The following is a 17,846-nucleotide window of genomic DNA, read 5'->3' as shown; positions in this document are numbered from 1 at the left end:
CAACGGGTGGGGTGGAGGCCCAGCAGAGCTGTGGGAGTGAGTGATGAGCCATGGGCTCAGGAGGGACTTGCTGGACTTGGAGAATGGTAGTTCACTGAGGACAAGGTTGTTTAAGGAGGTTGAAACTCTTCATAGGAACTTGTATCATCATATTTTTGAGTGCTTGGCCAGTGATGCAGCAAGGTGATATGTGAGACCAGAACGAGAGCATTGCCGTTGGGCAAGAGGCAGGACTCAAGAATAAGGATCTGAAAGAACAGCAGGAAATTTCCAGGTACCCAAGAGGATGTGGCTGAACATGTAAGTTGCTTTTTTCTATAGAATTGACTCTTGTCATGTGATCTGCTGCTGTTGGGTCAGCTGTTCATCTCACTTGGTGGGTTCCACTGGATGATTTTTAAATGTTTTGCTATTTTTAAATGTTTTGCTTACTTTACCCTTAAGCAGCTTCTGTTTAAAAAAAAAAAAAATTCATTTTGTTGACTGCAGAGTACCAAATTTGAAAACATATTTAGTACTAAAATATCATAGGATCGTAGAATCGTTTAGGTTGGAAAAGACCTTTAAGATCATCCAGTCCAGCCATTAACCTAACACTACCAAGTCCACACTAAACCAATCAAGGGTAGACTAGACTAAACCGTGTCCCAAAGTGCCACCTCCACCCGTTTTTTGAATGCTTCCAGGGATGGTGACTCCACCACCTCTCTGGGCAGCCTGTTCCAATACTTGACTACCCTTTCCATGAAGAAATTTTTCCTAATATCCAACCTAAACCTCCCCTGGCACAGCTTGAGGCCATTTCCTCTTGTCCTATTGCTAGTTACTTGGGAGAAGAGACCAACACCTACCTCACTACAACCTCCTTTCAGGTAGTTGTAGAGAGCGATAAGGTCTCCCCTCAACCTCCTCCAGACTGAACAACCCCAGTTCCCTCAGCCGCTCCTCATAAAGCCTGTACTCCAGGCCCTTCACCAGCTTCATTGCCCTTCTCTGGACACGCTCCAGCACCTCAATGTCCTTCTTGTACTGAGGGGCCCAAAACTGAAAACAGTATTCCAGGTGCGGCCTCAACAGCGCTGAGTACAGGGGAACAATCACCTCCCTGTTCCTGCTGGCCACACTATTCCTGATGCAAGCCGGGTTGTTTTTGGCTGCCTTGGCCTCCTGGGCACACTGCTGGCTCATGTTCACGCAGCTGTCCACCAACACCCCCAGGTCCTTTTCAGCCAGGCAGCTTTCCAGCCACTCTTCCCCAAGCCTGTAGCGCTGCATGGGGTTGTTGTGACTGAAGTGCAGGACCCGGCACTTGGCCTTGTTGAACCTCATACAGTTGGCCTAGGCCCATCGGTCCAGCCTGTCCAGGTCCCTCTGCAGGGCCATCCTACCCTCCAGCAGATCGACACTCCCACCCAGTTTGGTGTCATCTGCAAACTTACTGAGGGCACACTCGATCCCCTCATCCAGATTGTTGATAAAGGTGTTAAACAAGGCTGGCCCCAAAACTGAGCCCTGGGGAGCACCGCTTGTGACCCGTCGCCAGCTGGACTTAACTCCATTTACCACTACTCTCTGGGCTTGGCCACCCAGCCAGTTTTTTACCCAGCGAAGAGTACGCCTGTCCAGCTTCCCAAGGAGAATGCTATGGGAGACTGTGTCAAAGGCTTTGCTAAAGTCCAGGTAAATGACATCCACAGCCTTTCCATCATCTACCAATCAGATTCTATGATTCTATGATTCTATACCAGGCGGGTCACCAGGTCATAGAAGGAGATCAGGTTGGTCAAGCAGGACCTGCCTTTCATGAACCCATGCTGGCTGGGCCTGATCCCCTGGTATATGTTTCTTATCTTCCACAAATTACTTTCAGAAAGACGTTACACAGCAGAGGAAGGGAAAAAAGCAATTTTCATCAGAGCAGGGTGACTATGCATAGTTTTCAGTTCACCCAAACGCCATTTGACATTAACACTACACTGGTCTAGGCAAGACTTTATTTGCAGACTAACAACACAAAATATACAGTATTTTGGTATGACAGACTATTTCTAGAAAGACATGTAAATAGTACATGTATATGAGAATATAAATATTACAAAATAACTTGTATTCATCCTTATTGCTTAATTTAACCCTGACATGTTAGGTAACTGCTGTGCTGTGTTGGTACAGGCCTGCATACAATTGCTGATATTTCTGGATGTGCAAATGGAACTGCAACACGCAAGAATGATTGACACTGGTGCTTAAGATTTAAAACTATATACAACTAAAAAGTAAGTGTTTTAATTTTTTGAGCAAAGCTTGAAATTGCTTCTCTAAAGCTCTGGGCTGTTTGGGCTAATGACTTTTAGATCTACATTTCCTTAGTTTCATGTTCTGTTGTGCTTTCTGTCTGATCTGATGCCTTCATCCTTCTACGGGTATGTCCTGGTTTCAGCTGGGATAGAGTTCATTTTCTTCCTCGTAGCTGGCATAGTGCTGTGGTTTGGATTTAGTATGAGAATAATGCTGATAACACACTGGTGTTTTAGTTGTTGCTAAGTAGTGTTTACACTAGTCAAGGACTTTTCAGCTTCCCATGCTCTGCCAGGTGCACAAGAAACTGGGAGGGGGCACAGCCAGGATAGTTGATCCAAACTGACCAAAGGGCTATTCCATACCATATGGTGTCATGCTCAGTATAGAAACTGGGGGGAGTTGGCTGGGGGGCAGCGATCGCTGCTCAGGGACTGGCTGGGTGGTGAGCAATTGCATTGTGCACCACTTATTTTGTATATTATTATTACTGTTGTTCCCTTCTTTTTCTGTCCTATTGAACTGTCTTTATCTCAACCCATGAATTTTACTTTTTTTTTTTCCCGATTCTCTCCCCCATCCCACTGGGGAGGGGGCGAGTGAGCTAATGGCTGTGTGGTGTTTAGCTTCCTGCCGGGCTAAACCACAACAGGGAATGAAGACCTTACAGTTTTACTACAAATTTAAAGGTATCCCCTTTTTTGCAGTCTGCTTATGATTGCATTGGCCCTACATAAATAATGTGTAACATGTCCCTATAAAATGAAAGGAATGTCGAAGTTGCACTTTATTTTGCTCAAAGAAAGAAAAATGTTGGGGGATGAGTCAAATCAAGAACTTTATTTTTCCCCTCAGAAGAAGAGATGAAACTTGCTGCTGTTAATAATCTCATTACTACACCATTATGTCACTGCATGTAAAATCTCACCCAGCTCTCACTGGGTGAAATCATTATACACCCACTATATTGAGTTCTGCCACAATAAATTAATCTGCTTCAGTGCTATTGCACTGTTGGGGCTCAACTGTGTAAGCAAGCAGCTGGTGTTTGCCTGGTTTGCAGCATCACAAGGGGTGAAGAGGAGGTGGCTTTGTGATTGCCAAGATTCCTACTGAAACATCCAGAACCAGCGGAGGATAATATTGGTCATTTTGTTGATTGTGATATGCCATAGGCAGACTAACATGGTTGCATGGGGGAGGGAAGGACAATGTGTTTATATTTAATGGAATTAAATAGAAACCTACATCTAGATTGTCTCATGAGCTCTGCTGAACCACGAATCACTTCAGAAGAAAGAATGGGACCCTGTAACACAGTTTCAGCTTTATTTTTGAGGGGAGGGAATTATGTCTTTCTATAGTTTAACATTTCAATATTCCACATTAGCCATTACGTTTTTATGTTTGCCTCATAAAGCAGTTCTTTTAATAGCAGAAATTCAGACAGCAGGGTTTTGTGGAACTCTCCTGAAATACTCCTCCTATGCAGCTTTCCTCATACCTGCATGATGAAGAAAAGACGACTGTCAGGACTACTGTTTTCAAATTGTCATGTATCTATGCAGCTTTTCAGCATTCTTTGTATTTTTGTTTTTGTGAACACAGATAAACATGAGCCTGGAGTCTGAAGACCTGGCAAGAGAAGCCTACCCCCACTCCCTGAATTTTTAATTGAGCTATAGAATTCTTATTCAGACATTGTCAGGAAATAGTTAATACCCCATACAGGGCAGAGTATTAAAAACGTGAAAATGCTCTGCCACATGGAAAGAGTCAAGAATAATTCATTTTCAAACCCAAGCAGCTGTAATGAACTGTAGTAATTTTTTAATTAAGAAAAGAAGATTGGAAATTGTAATTTAGAGGAGTTAGTCTTAAGACTTGACCAAAATGAAGTACTCGGGAAGGTATAGGGAATATGCATGCAGTCAGTAAGAAGATCACTATTACCTGTTGGCCTGAATTTGTCAATCAGAGGAACAAAACTGTCGAGTACACTCCGAATTCGATACACTAATTGTGAAAACAAACATTTTTTCAAGATGAGCCAGATAGCAACATAAAACATTAAAAATAGAAAAATGGCAAACCCAAACACTGACACCTGCAATATTAATGAACCCAAGATTACTGTTTAAACAAGCACTTTTGCGATATCATTAATAACAAGGTAGTGACAAGGCTGATTCCTGAGAGGACCATCTACAACCTACCAAAAATATTAGCACAGGAGTACAAAGGAGACTTGTGTTCTCAGCTGGGAAGCTATAACTTGCTGCTAGTTGCACCTTTCCTGTGACATCCCTAGGGATTGCCAAGAAAGCCTTTTTTTTAGTATCATTCAGTAGCTTCCGCCATCTAGGTTCTGCTGAGAGCTCTTCCTCAGGGTGTTGAGCTGCCTCAGTCCCAGGGGAACGAATGGCAGCCTGATTGTGCAGCACCTTACAGAGTGCATCTGGGAAGACTGCCTGCTGCTAAAATTATGCATTGTCATGGCAACTTAGCATTCGGCCATTGCTGCAGAAAGAGGTGACGCAGGGTCTTGTGATCATTGAGAACGAAAAATGAGTCAACCTATCCCTTCGGTGCTACTAAGGCATGTCTGTCTCCAGCCACACTGTGTGACTGTGAATGAGATGTTACGGGATAGTTACGTGATGATTTACAGAATCTCAGCACTAGCAGTTTTATAGACTTGCATAGTTTAATGACTGTGTGACCTTGTATCCTTAAGTGTTGATACAGAGCTGGCTGCTGTAGATACACTTACCCAGACCAAAGTATATCCCAGTGGTTTCCAGGGAAGCAAAGGTGATTAGACCAATTCCAAGAGAAATAGTCCAGTCTAAGGCAACAAAATAAATGTTTGATTTTGTTCATTTTTCTAGTGTGCAACAATTTATCCTTCTATTGACATCTTGCCTTACCTTTGTAGTAGTAGTAGCAAATTAGTAAAGCTCCAATTGCAAAGCAAAGAATGACAAAATGAAAGAATTCATCTGAAATAGAGAAGGAAAATTAGGTCATAACCGCAGGCATCACTCTTATGAATACACCTTAAGGTACAGTGTATCGCTCAGCAAATAAAGTCTATTTCTATGAGATGTCTCATATGGTAGACTCAACTGCAAAATATACATGCACACAAGTTGTTACGAGAAGTTTTGATGATTTTCATCAAGAAGCCTTGATGCATTTCAACAAAGTACTCAGGGGGGAAAAAAAAGTGGTTTTGAACCAGAGAAGGTTCAACAGGGTTGACATCATTTGAATTTAAAAAGAAGATTAAAAAAAATTACCATCCTTCCGTATGCCCATCCACCGTACTGTCCACTCATGGAGGCGAGTGTTCTCATTTACTACAAAAAAAGAAACATCTTTTATTGCCATGGAACTTTGAAATTAAGGAGTTTTAAGTTTATTTCCCTTTTTGTATCTGAAATAGACTCTCAGAACAGAATATAAGTGAAACTGTTTGTTCAAAGGAAGGATCTGCAAGCCTTTCAGAAAGATCAAATCAGCAATTTTAAAATCATCCCAAAAAGAGCAGGGTTTTAAAAAAAAAAAAAAAAAGCATAATCAGATGGTTGCATTAACAATACAGAATTGTTTTAAAGCACTCCGGGTCTTTTCTATCTAGTCTAGGACAATCAGTAGTCTCAGAATTACAGTGGGGGAGTAAAGCAGTAGTACAAGGGAGCTTCAGTTTGATTCTTGGGTGCTTTGCACAATCACAACTACAATAATATAACCGTCTTCATTACTAAGTGTATGAGTACCATCAATCTACTCAAGCCTGACGTCAAAGTATTTCTGTACCTCCCAAATTAAGAACTGTAGCTGACAATTAGTCTCCTATAGCTAGCTATACTGATATAGAAAGAACAATGTAAGAACAAGCTAGATATTTTTAGAGGTTTAAATAGAGAGCATTTTGCTCTATGCTAGTTGTGAGCAGAGTTGCCAAATTCTGTTCTTTCTCAGATCATATTGTCACAAATTGCTGAATATTTTACCAGATTTCCAATGACGTGTTCAAAGCAGAAGGGGTTTTTTTTTCCTTTTTTGTTTGTTGATCTCTTGAGAAGACCCCCTAGGCAGTCTGCTGCATGTAAGCCTTTGGGAGCTGATTCATCACAAGTTTTAGATGCTGATTTCACGTACATTGGGCTGCGCATCCAGGCAACCACTGCTTGGCAGTGAATTTAATTTTCTCTAAAGATGTAACAGGAGGGTACTGGAAATGTAATCCAAATGAGCTACAGATTTTTGCTCTTGTGCTTTTGAACCATGAAACAACTAAACTTTGCCAAGAAATTCTGTTCTGGGTCACCTGATAGTAGAGTCACATTTTTGATTCTTTCAGCATTCTGGATTGATCAAGTTCTTATTTGGGCACAAACCTAGTTATTTAATTATTAATGTTAACATAGCATTGCACTATTCTGACTCACAAATGTTCCTCTGTGCAGTTGTACAAATGATCTATAGATGCAGAATTTATCAGAGCATCAATTCATACTTGGCAAGTGTCTGTTTTGTATTACTCTGCCTCCTAAATGCAACAGTCCCATTGTAACTTCGTATCATGGAACTACTTGCAGAGTAGTTTTTCTACTAAAGCATTACAGTGCATTTTAATAACTGTTCTTAAATTTCCACTTTTTGATTAGGTATCAAGGAGCTGGTATAGCTATCAACAGTAAGCAAAACTCAGGCCTGAAAGCATCCACAAGACAGACTTCTGTTTGCTTGTTTGTATTTACCATCTGCAACTGAATCTTCTCTTCTGGTAATCTCTGAAAGGCAACATAGTTTTATTATTTTTGAATGGTAAAAATACAAATATATTGTTTCCCACCATTATGAGCACTAACACACAGCAAGTATTTACCTATTTGGTGACTCAGTATAGACAAAACAATATTTGAAAGTGCCAGGAAATGAAGGAAGTTAAAAGGGCCAAGAACAGAGAACAATAAAACTGACTATTCACAGTGATCCCAGGTTCTTTGAAATAGCTGGGCAGTAGAAGATTGATGGCCTCTGTGTTAATAATCAGTTGCTAGAACTGAAGCTAGAACCAAGCAGAGCTGGGATCATAAGTGCTGCACGTGTGTACCACCTGAACCTGTCCAGTGCAGTAGGCATGGTGTCCTCCACTAGCTAAATATTCTCCGTGTGTCAGTCTGCTGTACTGAAGTAATCTAGAACTGAAGCAACAAAGGCCATGGTGAGAGGTGGAGAGGCCAAATGGAAAAGTACTGTAATCCACTTCCTGCACCTGGCAATGTGGGCAGAATATTGTATTACAATGTATTCCTCTGCTCTCATATTTTAGGTAGCTCCTTGGGGATAGGTAACTCAAAAACCTCCCCCAGGGTTTATGCTGCAACTTACATCTTCTTCCCAACTCTGTCCTCAGCTGAAACAGTCCAAGTCACAGCAACTCTTCCCCGCTCCACAGAAGAAAAGTGGTTGAGCACGTGTCCTCTCAAAAAGGCCAGTCTGTTGGGCTGTCTGCCTCTCATAACTAATGAATGTGGCATTGGCCTGGGAGTGGGAGGGGTGAGGTCGGTAATGCAATCAAGCCATTGAAGATTTCCTACTATGGGCTTTTTACATCTGTTCTGCTGCTGCTCAGCAGTGCCTGATAAAAAGAAATTTGCCTTTAGATTGAATGTCTGTTCTAGCTGCCCAGCTGGTACTGTTCCTCTGTTGCTTGTCATTTGGCTTTCACCTAGCGTCTTCTATTGGGGAATGCTCTGTGCTCTGAGCTATGCGAGGAAGGCATTCAGAGCTGAGTACCACTGTCTTGCAGAAACCGGGCTCCAGCTCCCTCCCAATCTTGCATTCCTGTTCAGCAGGAGATAGGGGGCTGCAGGGAATGCTGAAAACTGCCCAGATTTCTTGGGAAAGACTGAATAGTTGCCCAGTAGAATTGCTGGGTTTTCCCCTAAGAAGGAAGACAACTGATGTGAGCCGATCTTGTGAGAACCTGGCAGGCCTACAAAAAAAAATGGGTTAATCTGCTAGAAAGCCTTGTACAAATCACCTGCTATCAGCCACCATGACAAGCTTGCAACAAAACGTTTGCACCATGCCCAGGTGCAACACCAGACTAACTGGAAACCAATGGATTTACAGCCAGGGGGTTATTTTTTGATATATAACCATGTCAGAAAGAAGAAACTGCAGGTACAGTCTTCCTTCCAGCAGGATGAGGTTATCTGGGTGCACTTACCTGAATCTCTGTAGGGAACAACCTCTGCTGGCATGCCTGAAATATTATGCAAAGATGATATAGATTAATATCCATAATAAGTACACATATCTTGCTGCCAGTCCTAAGCAACTCAACTCTAAGCAGAGGGCATGGCTGAGTGTTAGTATTACTTGAGCTTCATCTTGTAGGAAATGCCTTTCCTACAGCTGAATTCTGGTCATTTTCCTACATCTATACATGTTAATATACATTTGTTCAAAAGTCAAACCAAAGAATGCCAGAAATTATCCCTTTTTTTGGTTTATATTGGTTGTCTTTAGTGAAAACCAATATTGTTGTCACTTTGTCCTACCTCCAAGTAATTGGCTTTCAGTCTTCTGGCTTCCTAAATCTTCCCCGTCACTGTCTGGATAGAGAAAGCGTTTTTTCATCAGATTAAAGAAAAATGTGCCAGCAGTATCAGAAACAACAGCACTGTAGTTGTTTGCTCATAATACAATAATGGCCATGGGATATATAGGTAAAAATCAAGGCTTTGAAATGCAAGGATCATTATTAGCTGCTTTTGCCTCACAGCTCTCTTCAAAGCTGGCTGAATAGAAGAAAAACAGCAAAATCTGAAGCTGGAATAATTTGTGTAAAGGGGTGTGGGGAGAAAATTCTTATTATAAACACATACATCATCAGCACTGCTAATTAGTTTGAAAAAATTATTTCTAAATGCAACTCATTTGATCTTAATCAGCTAGTGGCTTTCTGTAACAGAATAAGCCAGTATCAGCGTTGTCATTTCCATGTTGCCTGTCACCTCTTAGCATCTCTCATTTTCTATGAATGAAATGGTCTAGCAGCAGCCAAAGTGACTATTGATACACTGTTGATGTTTGCTAATAAGAAAAGAAATGATAAAGAAGTACTATAGCATTGCCAGCTACTACTGTACATTGACTATTCTTTGCCTCCTGCTATAGCACAGGCTTCAGACCATAAACGCACTGAAGATCATAGAAGTTATATTTTATTTGGGAAGAAATCTTGCAGCAGATTTCTACGTTTTTGAAACCTCCAACTTCCACAAGAGTAGGAGGCAGCCACTATTTTGCTGATAATGAATCTGTACTGATTATTTTCTATGTTCTCTCTTTTGCACAGTTTCTTACTTTTTTCAGAGTTCTGCAGAATTGCTACTGAATTGCTGCAAGTCTCCTATGTGTATCTATGAAAACACAGACTAAATTATGTATCAGGGAAAAATAAAATAAATCCTCTTTACCTTGTGTATCTTCATCCACGGACTCATGGGATGAGTTTTCAGCCTTTTCTTCCCCTGGTGAAAGCATGAGATTCCTTTCCAATCTCTTCAGGAGTTTCAATTTTTCATCTGTTTGTTTTATATATAGAGAAAAAATATTAGAAACAACTATTTACATTTTCTCTCTTTTACAATGACAGATTTCACTATGCTTTATTAAATGTTATCTGACAGGAAGTCAGACCCTTAGTCTTATTTCAGCTGTGGTTTTTTGCACACAAGGAGTAGTACAAAGCATTACAAACGAAAGCGTTGTATAGACTTTAGATTGGATATTAGGAACAATTTCTTCATGGAAAGGGTAGTCAAGCATTGGAACAGGCTGCCCAGAGAGGTGGTGGAGTCACCATCCCTGGAAGAGTTCAAAATGTGGGTAGACGTGGCACTTTGGGACATGGTTTAGTGGGCATGGTGGTGTTGGGTTGATGATTGGAATGATGATCTTAGAGGTCCTTTCCAATCTTAATGATTCCCAGTTTTTACTTTCATTATAAATGATCCACCCACCAAGCCAGGAGGTGTGGGGTTGCTAGTCTACCCTTAATTGGTTTAGTGGTGGACTTGGTAATGTTAGGTTAATGGTTGGACTGGATGATCTTAAAGGTCTTTTCCAACCTAAATGATTCTATGATTCTATGACTACTGTTTAGACTTTCTTAAATGGTTGTGGTAGATGCCTAAAATTTCATATTCTGGCCTTTAATTTGCCCACAATGCTACCCCTGTGAAAATCCCACTCCCTGAAGCAATAGCAGGTGCAGCTGAAAGATGCTTTAGCTGGAGAATTCTTGCTCACCCTTCCCTGGGCTACTTCTTCCTTCACCCCTGTGATTTCTGCTGGGTTCCATGTGTTTTTGCCGCAGTGCCAGCACCCTCTTGTGGCATAAAAGCAAAGCGCTCAAAGCCAGCTAGGCCAAATCACCGTGCAGGAGAAGCCTGCAGGATGCTGACTCCTGGGCCAGGCAGGGAAGTGCTCCTGGCTTGTGTGGCTGGAGTTGCAGATGATTCTTAACGGCTTCAAATTCAGCTCTGTGCTGAAGGCTGGTGGGTCTGTCCATCTCTTCATTATTAGTTGTAATATTTGGACATATGCAGCTAGACATCATTCCCCCCGGCTGCTCGATGCTGCTCGCTGTACAAGGGCGGGAAGGGGGGGCCCTGCTGTGACAAACTTTACTACTCTGACAGATGACCAATGCTGGGCTGCTCTCCGGGCTGGGAGGTCTCTCCCCTTCATGAACATGTTTGATCAAGGCAGGAACAGGATCTCCTTGAGGGTCTCCAGTTAAATTCAAGGTCATCTTAAGTGAGTGCAGCTCTGTGATCTATTAAAGACAATTAATGACTCTGTGGACCCTGTGGAACTACACTTAGTTTCTTATTGCACAACTGGGCAAATGAGAAGTGCAGTAGAGTCTATTTGTAGCTTGTTGCCAGGTTGAGCACCCTAAGTGGCATCTTCTATCCACTCCTTTCAGTTAACTGCTACATGTGCTGCTAGGGTCATTTGCAAAAATCTTTTCAGTGGCTCAGCTCTGATTTCTTATCAGTACTATCAGAGGTCCAGGCATGCAAAAAAGTGTCCTGGGTGTCATGAATCCAGCTAGACAGGAAAAACTGGGGCACCACTTTAAGTCAGAGAAATTTCTTTGGCATCATCATCCCAGGACATCCTCTCTCCCTAAACACACAAGTTTTTTTTTCCCTAGAAGAAGCCAAATCAAACTGAAGTAAAATACTATCTTTGGCTCCCATTATCACCATACCTAACTGAATTTTCTAAGCAGTATTTGTAGACATTTTAGTTGTTCACTAATAATCACTTCCAAGTGTTATCAAAAAATGGTGCTACTATAGAATGTCCATTGTAAAGCCCTACCCTATCTATGCTTTTCTTTGGTTAATAGATTGCTAATGACAAATTGTCCAGGAACAGGACACAATGTGATGTATTATTGTCTTGACTAGTAAACCATGAAGAGTTACCAAGGATCTGCCAAGAAGGAAAGTAGGGGAAAGGTAATTTCGGCAGGGGGAGATTGCAACCACCGACTCAATTAAAAACTAGAAAGACTACCCCCCCCCATCCCACGCTCTCCTAGAGCATGCATAGCAAGTTAAAATCATACTGTACCTTTAAATGTAAGCAAAGAAGATATGAACCAGTAAGAGACAAGTATGCTTAACTAATTTAATGATTATGTAGTAGATAGGTGTGGTGTGTTAATTGTAACGTATAAAAGTTAGAGAAAACTTTGGTCGGTGTGCTAGCTTTGTGGAATTACCACCTAGCACCCACCTCTGTGCAGAAATGAAATAAAACAATATCTCATCTCAGTGTGTGAAGATTGGCTTACCGCACACTGGGTAAATGAGCCCTATTTGGGATAACACAAGCATATATCAGCGTTTTCAAACTGGTGTCAAGTCCCACTGGCACTGCAGTAATTTTAACAAAGCAGCTGACGAGCAGCCAGGTAGGACTCACCCTTTCCCTTGGAGCTGGGCAGCTGCCTATATCCAGATGGGTTGGTTGTCTTCAGCAAGAGGTAAAGAACAGCCATTGCCCTGACTCCTTTCTTCTCTATGGCTTTCAGGCAGGCTGCACAGCCTCCAGGCAGGACAGTGCAGCTGTTGAGGAGCTGAAAGAAAGGTAAGTAAATAGCAAGTAGTCCTTCCAATAAGACGTGGCCTGTAAAAACTGTAAAAACATACCCTGCTATACAAATGGACGTATCTCACCCCGTCTGTGGGAAATGTAATCCCCTGCCCCTACTATACAAGGGGGAAATCAGCGACAAAGAGTAGTGCCACAGATGGAAAGACAATGTAAACTCAGCCACTCGGAGCAGAGCTGTCAACTGGGAGAGAAACATGGTGTGTAATGGTTAACAGTTAAAGAGCTGGAGAAATATAGGGTCTGAAAATGGACATGCAATCTCTGCAGTACCTTACAGCAAAATGTCACTAACAATGGTCCTGCCATTGAGTGAGCTGAATTGATCCTGAGGAATTTATACAAAGCCAGTTATTTTTTCACATGGAGAACAATGAAGTGACCTGAGTCTCATTTATCTAAGTGCCCTTTTACAGCATTTAGCATGCTTTAGATATGTTTTAGCGTATCAGATAATTGGACTGTATGTTTTTTCTCCCCAAAGTATATCAGAGAAGTATAAAAATTTCTGTATAACAATGTCTTACAAAGGATGCATGTTTCTTTAGTAACTTACATTGTTCTTTTCTTCAGTATTCAGGATAGGTGGGTCAGTGGTGGCTAAACATTTTACAAGTGATTCCCAGAAGGACTGGTTCATTTTCTCATGATTCTCCAAGTAATTGGCATCAGCAGTAAAAACCCTCTGAAAAACATCTGGGAAGAAAAACGAGCAAATCACTGTGCAAGCAGTAGAGGTGGGTTGCATGGTAGTGTTCCTGTGGTGCTCGGTGAAGGCATGGTGACAGACACCAGACTCTACAGTATGTTAGCATATAGGAAAGAGAGTAGTGCTGTATTGTATAAAGCAACTCAGTCGGCCAGAAATCAGTAGAAAAATGTCGATAGTCTGTACAAATTACCAGTGTCTCTGTGATGCTACTGTCTCAGTTAAAGAAGCAGGGGAAGTATTCCTAGCTATTTAACGGGTGCTTATTCTGACCATGCTATTCTACAGACAGGCACAAAGACACAAAGGGCTGGATACCAAGGTATTGAGATAGCTCATTAGGCATTTGACGCACAGGAAAATCTCCTTCATGCATCTAAATTCCCACACATGCCCAAAGCCTGATGAGATGCCTGTGGAAGAGCTGGGAACTGACTGCTGCTGTCTCTTTTACAAGCAAGGAGATGGATGGAGTGTGTTTTCAGAGGAAACAAGTTTCATTAACTCATGACCAGTCTAGCAAACACTGTTGTATAGTGTGAATGAGCCAAAGCTTTGATCTTTGTGTGCTACCCTTACCTTGCTGTTCTTCAGTAAGGTCTGGGAATGGGACATTCAAGTTCTCCATTGCTGTGCCTGTTTGAAAGGGGAGAAAAGGCATATTTAGAAACAGAGCCGTTTGACCTTCTCTATTTTTCTGTCTTACACTTGATTTTCTGCAAATGTGACGTCTATCTCTAGGCACTTTAGTTTTGAAATCACTTCTCTGTTGCAATGGCAGTTTCACATCATGATTCATTCACCCTCCTGGGACCCATTCTCCACTCCTCTGAGTGAGTCTTGCTGGGACAGCCTTTGGTTGTTAAGAAAGAACAAAAATTTGATCATCATGAGTAAAACGAAAAGAAGTCCGACTTGATCATTCACATTGTTGTTTTTTTAGAACTACCAAGGTGTCTAATTAACTGTTTACTGCAGATGTGAGTAACGTAATAGGCCCTGTTCCATTCACAAAACAGAACGATTATTCCATACGTTTGACATCCTTATACTTAAAATGTACCAACCGTGGAGAATAGTAGAAATAGATCATAGGAGAGCCCCGCAAGATTTGGAATCCTTGTCTCACAGAAGACTTTGACACTTCAACCCCTGTTCTTCTCAAGTTGTTATGAAATTTCCGCTAAATTTAGATTTATGAATTAAAAATGTTTAAGTGTTGATCCCAGCTTTCCTACTGGTATTTGCCATGGAAACAAAACATTCTGACATCCCCAAAATCCAATGTTTCCTTTTGTTTTGCTAAACTTGCCCCAGAAATTTTGTTTTGAGGCTGTTTTATTCTGATGATGCATTTTTTGTGGTGGTTGTGGTTCTGAACAGTTGCCTCCACAACCGTGGTCCAGGCATCCTGCATTGACTGCATCTGCCCTCATGCAGCATTTCAACTAAAACACTGTTGTATTGAGAGATGCAAAGGAAGATTTTGGGGGAACCTGAAGTACAGTTTCTGCTATGCAGGGTGCAATAGGAAAGCAGTTTATATACCCACAGGTTTTCTTACAATATGACACTTGGGTCCATTCAACAAAACACTTTTAAGTCAGCAGTTTGAAAACTAAGTATTTCTGTTAAATTTTCCAGATGGAAAACTGTTTCTTTTCCTTCAGGCAGTTTCAGTTCTCTAGAGACCATCATTTCAGTCAGAAAAATATTCTAATACAAAATCTAAAACAGGTCCAGTTAATATCTTCAGAAGGATAGTATAACACACAAGCAAAAACATCTTAATTCTGGAAATAGAACAACTTCTTAGTGTGTCAGTTCTCAGATAGAGGAAATTAGACACAAACCGACTCCAAAGTAGCTGCAAAACCCATCCCTCCTTTAGAACCAGAGTCGAGGTCCCATGTTTTCAGTAAGTTGGTGATTCTGGGGGCTTTTTCCTTTCCTAGGCTGCAAGTGTCCTTCAAGTGATGAGGTCCTTAGTTTGAAACTCTTTTTAGCCACTGTTTTGCTCTTTGGCTCTGGGAAAATTACATAACCTCTTTAATCACTTTTAAAGGCCAAGCCCAGAAAGCTGCTTACCTACCTCCTACGTTTATTGTGAGAAAAAAAAAAAATAATATTTTAAGAACACTTTGAAATTATTACCCATGATGAGTCTATGCAAGACATCTACAATGGCAGATAATACCTTTTATTTAACCACCTGATATACCTGGAAACTGGCAAGCTTTTGGACAAACAAGCTTTGAACTCTATTAATTAGTCTAACAAAAGTTTTTACCTCTCCCATAAACCTTGCCCGACTTCCAGCCTTCACTGCTGTAGCTGTGGCAGCAGCGCTGTGTGACAGTCACTGGCAACGTGAGACTCTGAGCACCCGACAGGGAATGCAGGAAACGCATCTGCCCTCTCTGCCCGGGTAAGCAACAGCTGATGATGAAATACAGGAACCCAGCATACCACGCCCTGGATAAACTCGTTCTCAGCCGCACAATAAAGAATGTAATTTCTGTGCAGTTATGCATCTCCAGCTACGGTTCTCAGCCTTTTTCAGTATCTTTCGTGCCTTCCTATTTACTCAGCTTAAGCCTTGCAACAGTGTTTGCTTTTGTAAGTTAAATCCTTTAGGCCTCTTTGTGGACTGCACAGTTGAAATACCAGGCCTAAAGCAAGAACATTACTTTAAATATAAACATTTCTTTTCTGACAGATGAATTCCATTTCATAAAAATACTTATAAATATCCACAAATGTTACTGTTGAGTGAAATTCAGGAGGTTTGTCTTTGGAGCTCCTAATACCTAGTGAAGGCCGCTTTCATTGGCACATTTAAGGCACATTGCTCTTCCTGTGACACGAACCTGTCACAGCAGCTGCCTTATGCCAGCTTTGCGTCATCCCAAAGACACAGCGAGCAGGTAGGCACTGGCAGATCCATCCCACCATGCGCAAAGGAAGAGCAGATACAACAGTGAAGGCAGAGGAGACTCTGTCAACCTCATTTGCCATCAGACTGATTTACCTTAACACTGTCCATTTGCTGGTCCAAATGACGGGCCTGCTCAGCTGTAACAGCAACAGAAACGTATTTGCCAAGTGCACTTACGCATCCCGCTCTGATAAAGACCTGGATGCCACAAGAGGATCCAGAAGCAGCCAGCGTCTGCTCCCACCTCCCTTTCTGTGCCTCCAGCACAGCTAAGCCCAGTCACCAAGCTTTATGTAACTAAGGAAGTAGACTATGGACAATTAATTCCCCTGTGGCTCTTTTGGAAAGAAAATCAGATCTAAACAAAGGATAAGTATATGCATTTAATTATTGTATGCTTTAAAAGTGATTTAGTTGATTACACCTCATAATGACAGAAGGATGATGATACACTGGCATTTCAGCCTGGCCATGACCTCATTGGGAAATGACATGAACAACAGACCTCATCTTGCTTTCCCCACGGTAAATCAGAACTTAATTGCAGTGAGGTCTTCTTAACATGTTAAAATAAAATTTGTGTGTAGAGTCAGACTTCTAGTTGTTTGGAAAGTGAGGCTAAGAACTGCCATACACTACTTTTTGCTTAGCTGCTGAAATATATCTAAGTCAAATTGTTCAATGGGATAGCAAAAAATGTAATTAAGTACAATAAGGTTGTTTTGACTTCAAGATAAAAATCAGGCAATCTGAAACCTTTTCCCTTTGAAACTACTTTTACCTTTCATTTTAAGTTATATGCTGACACCAAGTCTTGCTCAACTTTATTTTAAACATAAACATTAAGTCCCTCCCTGCCTTTCTCTCAAACCAAACCAAATAAACTCAATAAAGCACACCTGCAAGTGTTAGGTTGGTCCTAGTGGCTGGTTCCACAGGAAGATGTCCTGGAGGGCTGTGACCGTGGTGAAAGCTGGTAGTTTCTTCCAGCGAGACAACAAAAACTGATCCACGCAGGCTCAGTTTGAAACCATTCCTACTCTAGTCCCCTCAGGCAATGCCACCAGTGAGATAATTCTGCTATTTGTGTGCTTGCCTTCCTGTTGTCAAATATAGTTGAAATGCGACAGAGAAGTAGCAAAACTCAAAGACTTTTCACTTTTTACCGCTTCCTTGAACACAGGCAGGTGGAGAGACCCAGCGAGTGCGTGTCACCGTGGGGAGGGCAGCTCCCCAGGCTCGGTGTGACCGTCCCCGTGGGGGTGAGCCGGGAGCAGGCACAGCCTGTCCGACCCTTGCCACAGCACCAGCGCTTCCTTCCTCTCCCGGCTCCACAGCAAGCCCAGGCACGCTGGTTGCGCTGCTGCCAGCCCTACACCCACAAACCTGGGGTGGTTTGCTGCCTGTTTTCCAGCCGCGCTGGTAAAATAATGGCAGTGCTCCCGTACGCATTTACATACACCATTTGAAATTACCTGGGTTGTATTTCTCCGTATATGCCGTGTGCTCCTTTCTGCGGGCGTTGGAAAGCTTCTGAAGGGAAGAAAATGAGCTCATCAGAAGCCAAAAGAGCTCATGTTTCTAGTCTGAGTAAAGTCAAGGCAAACAAATCTTCCTCTACACATAAAATGGGGGGGTTGCCACAAGGATTTTAGAGCGGGGGGGGAATCATAGAAGTCCAGT

At 41.9% G+C, this 17,846-nt stretch overlaps 1 protein-coding gene across 1 annotated transcript; it reads right to left on the bottom strand.

Moving 5' to 3' along the window:
- Positions 1–3,587: 3,587 nt before the first annotated feature.
- On the bottom strand, positions 3,588–17,117 carry TMEM40 (transmembrane protein 40). The gene is made up of 13 exons (XM_075714363.1): positions 17,063–17,117; positions 13,805–13,861; positions 13,073–13,212; positions 12,328–12,481; positions 9,801–9,908; positions 8,880–8,933; positions 8,546–8,581; positions 7,068–7,100; positions 5,601–5,660; positions 5,229–5,300; positions 5,072–5,146; positions 4,252–4,314; positions 3,588–3,802 (listed from the first exon to the last, which is right to left on the bottom strand). Exons 2-13 carry the CDS (start codon positions 13,851–13,853, stop codon positions 3,783–3,785), a joined length of 864 nt encoding a protein of 287 aa, XP_075570478.1. The 5' UTR covers positions 13,854–13,861; positions 17,063–17,117; the 3' UTR covers positions 3,588–3,782.
- Between the last annotated feature and the right edge of the window lie 729 nt (positions 17,118–17,846).

The sequence above is a fragment of the Pelecanus crispus genome, chromosome 7 (assembly GCF_030463565.1).
Source record: "Pelecanus crispus isolate bPelCri1 chromosome 7, bPelCri1.pri, whole genome shotgun sequence".
Taxonomy (NCBI): Eukaryota; Metazoa; Chordata; class Aves; order Pelecaniformes; family Pelecanidae; genus Pelecanus; species Pelecanus crispus.
This window is presented reverse-complemented; position numbering and strand designations above follow the sequence as displayed.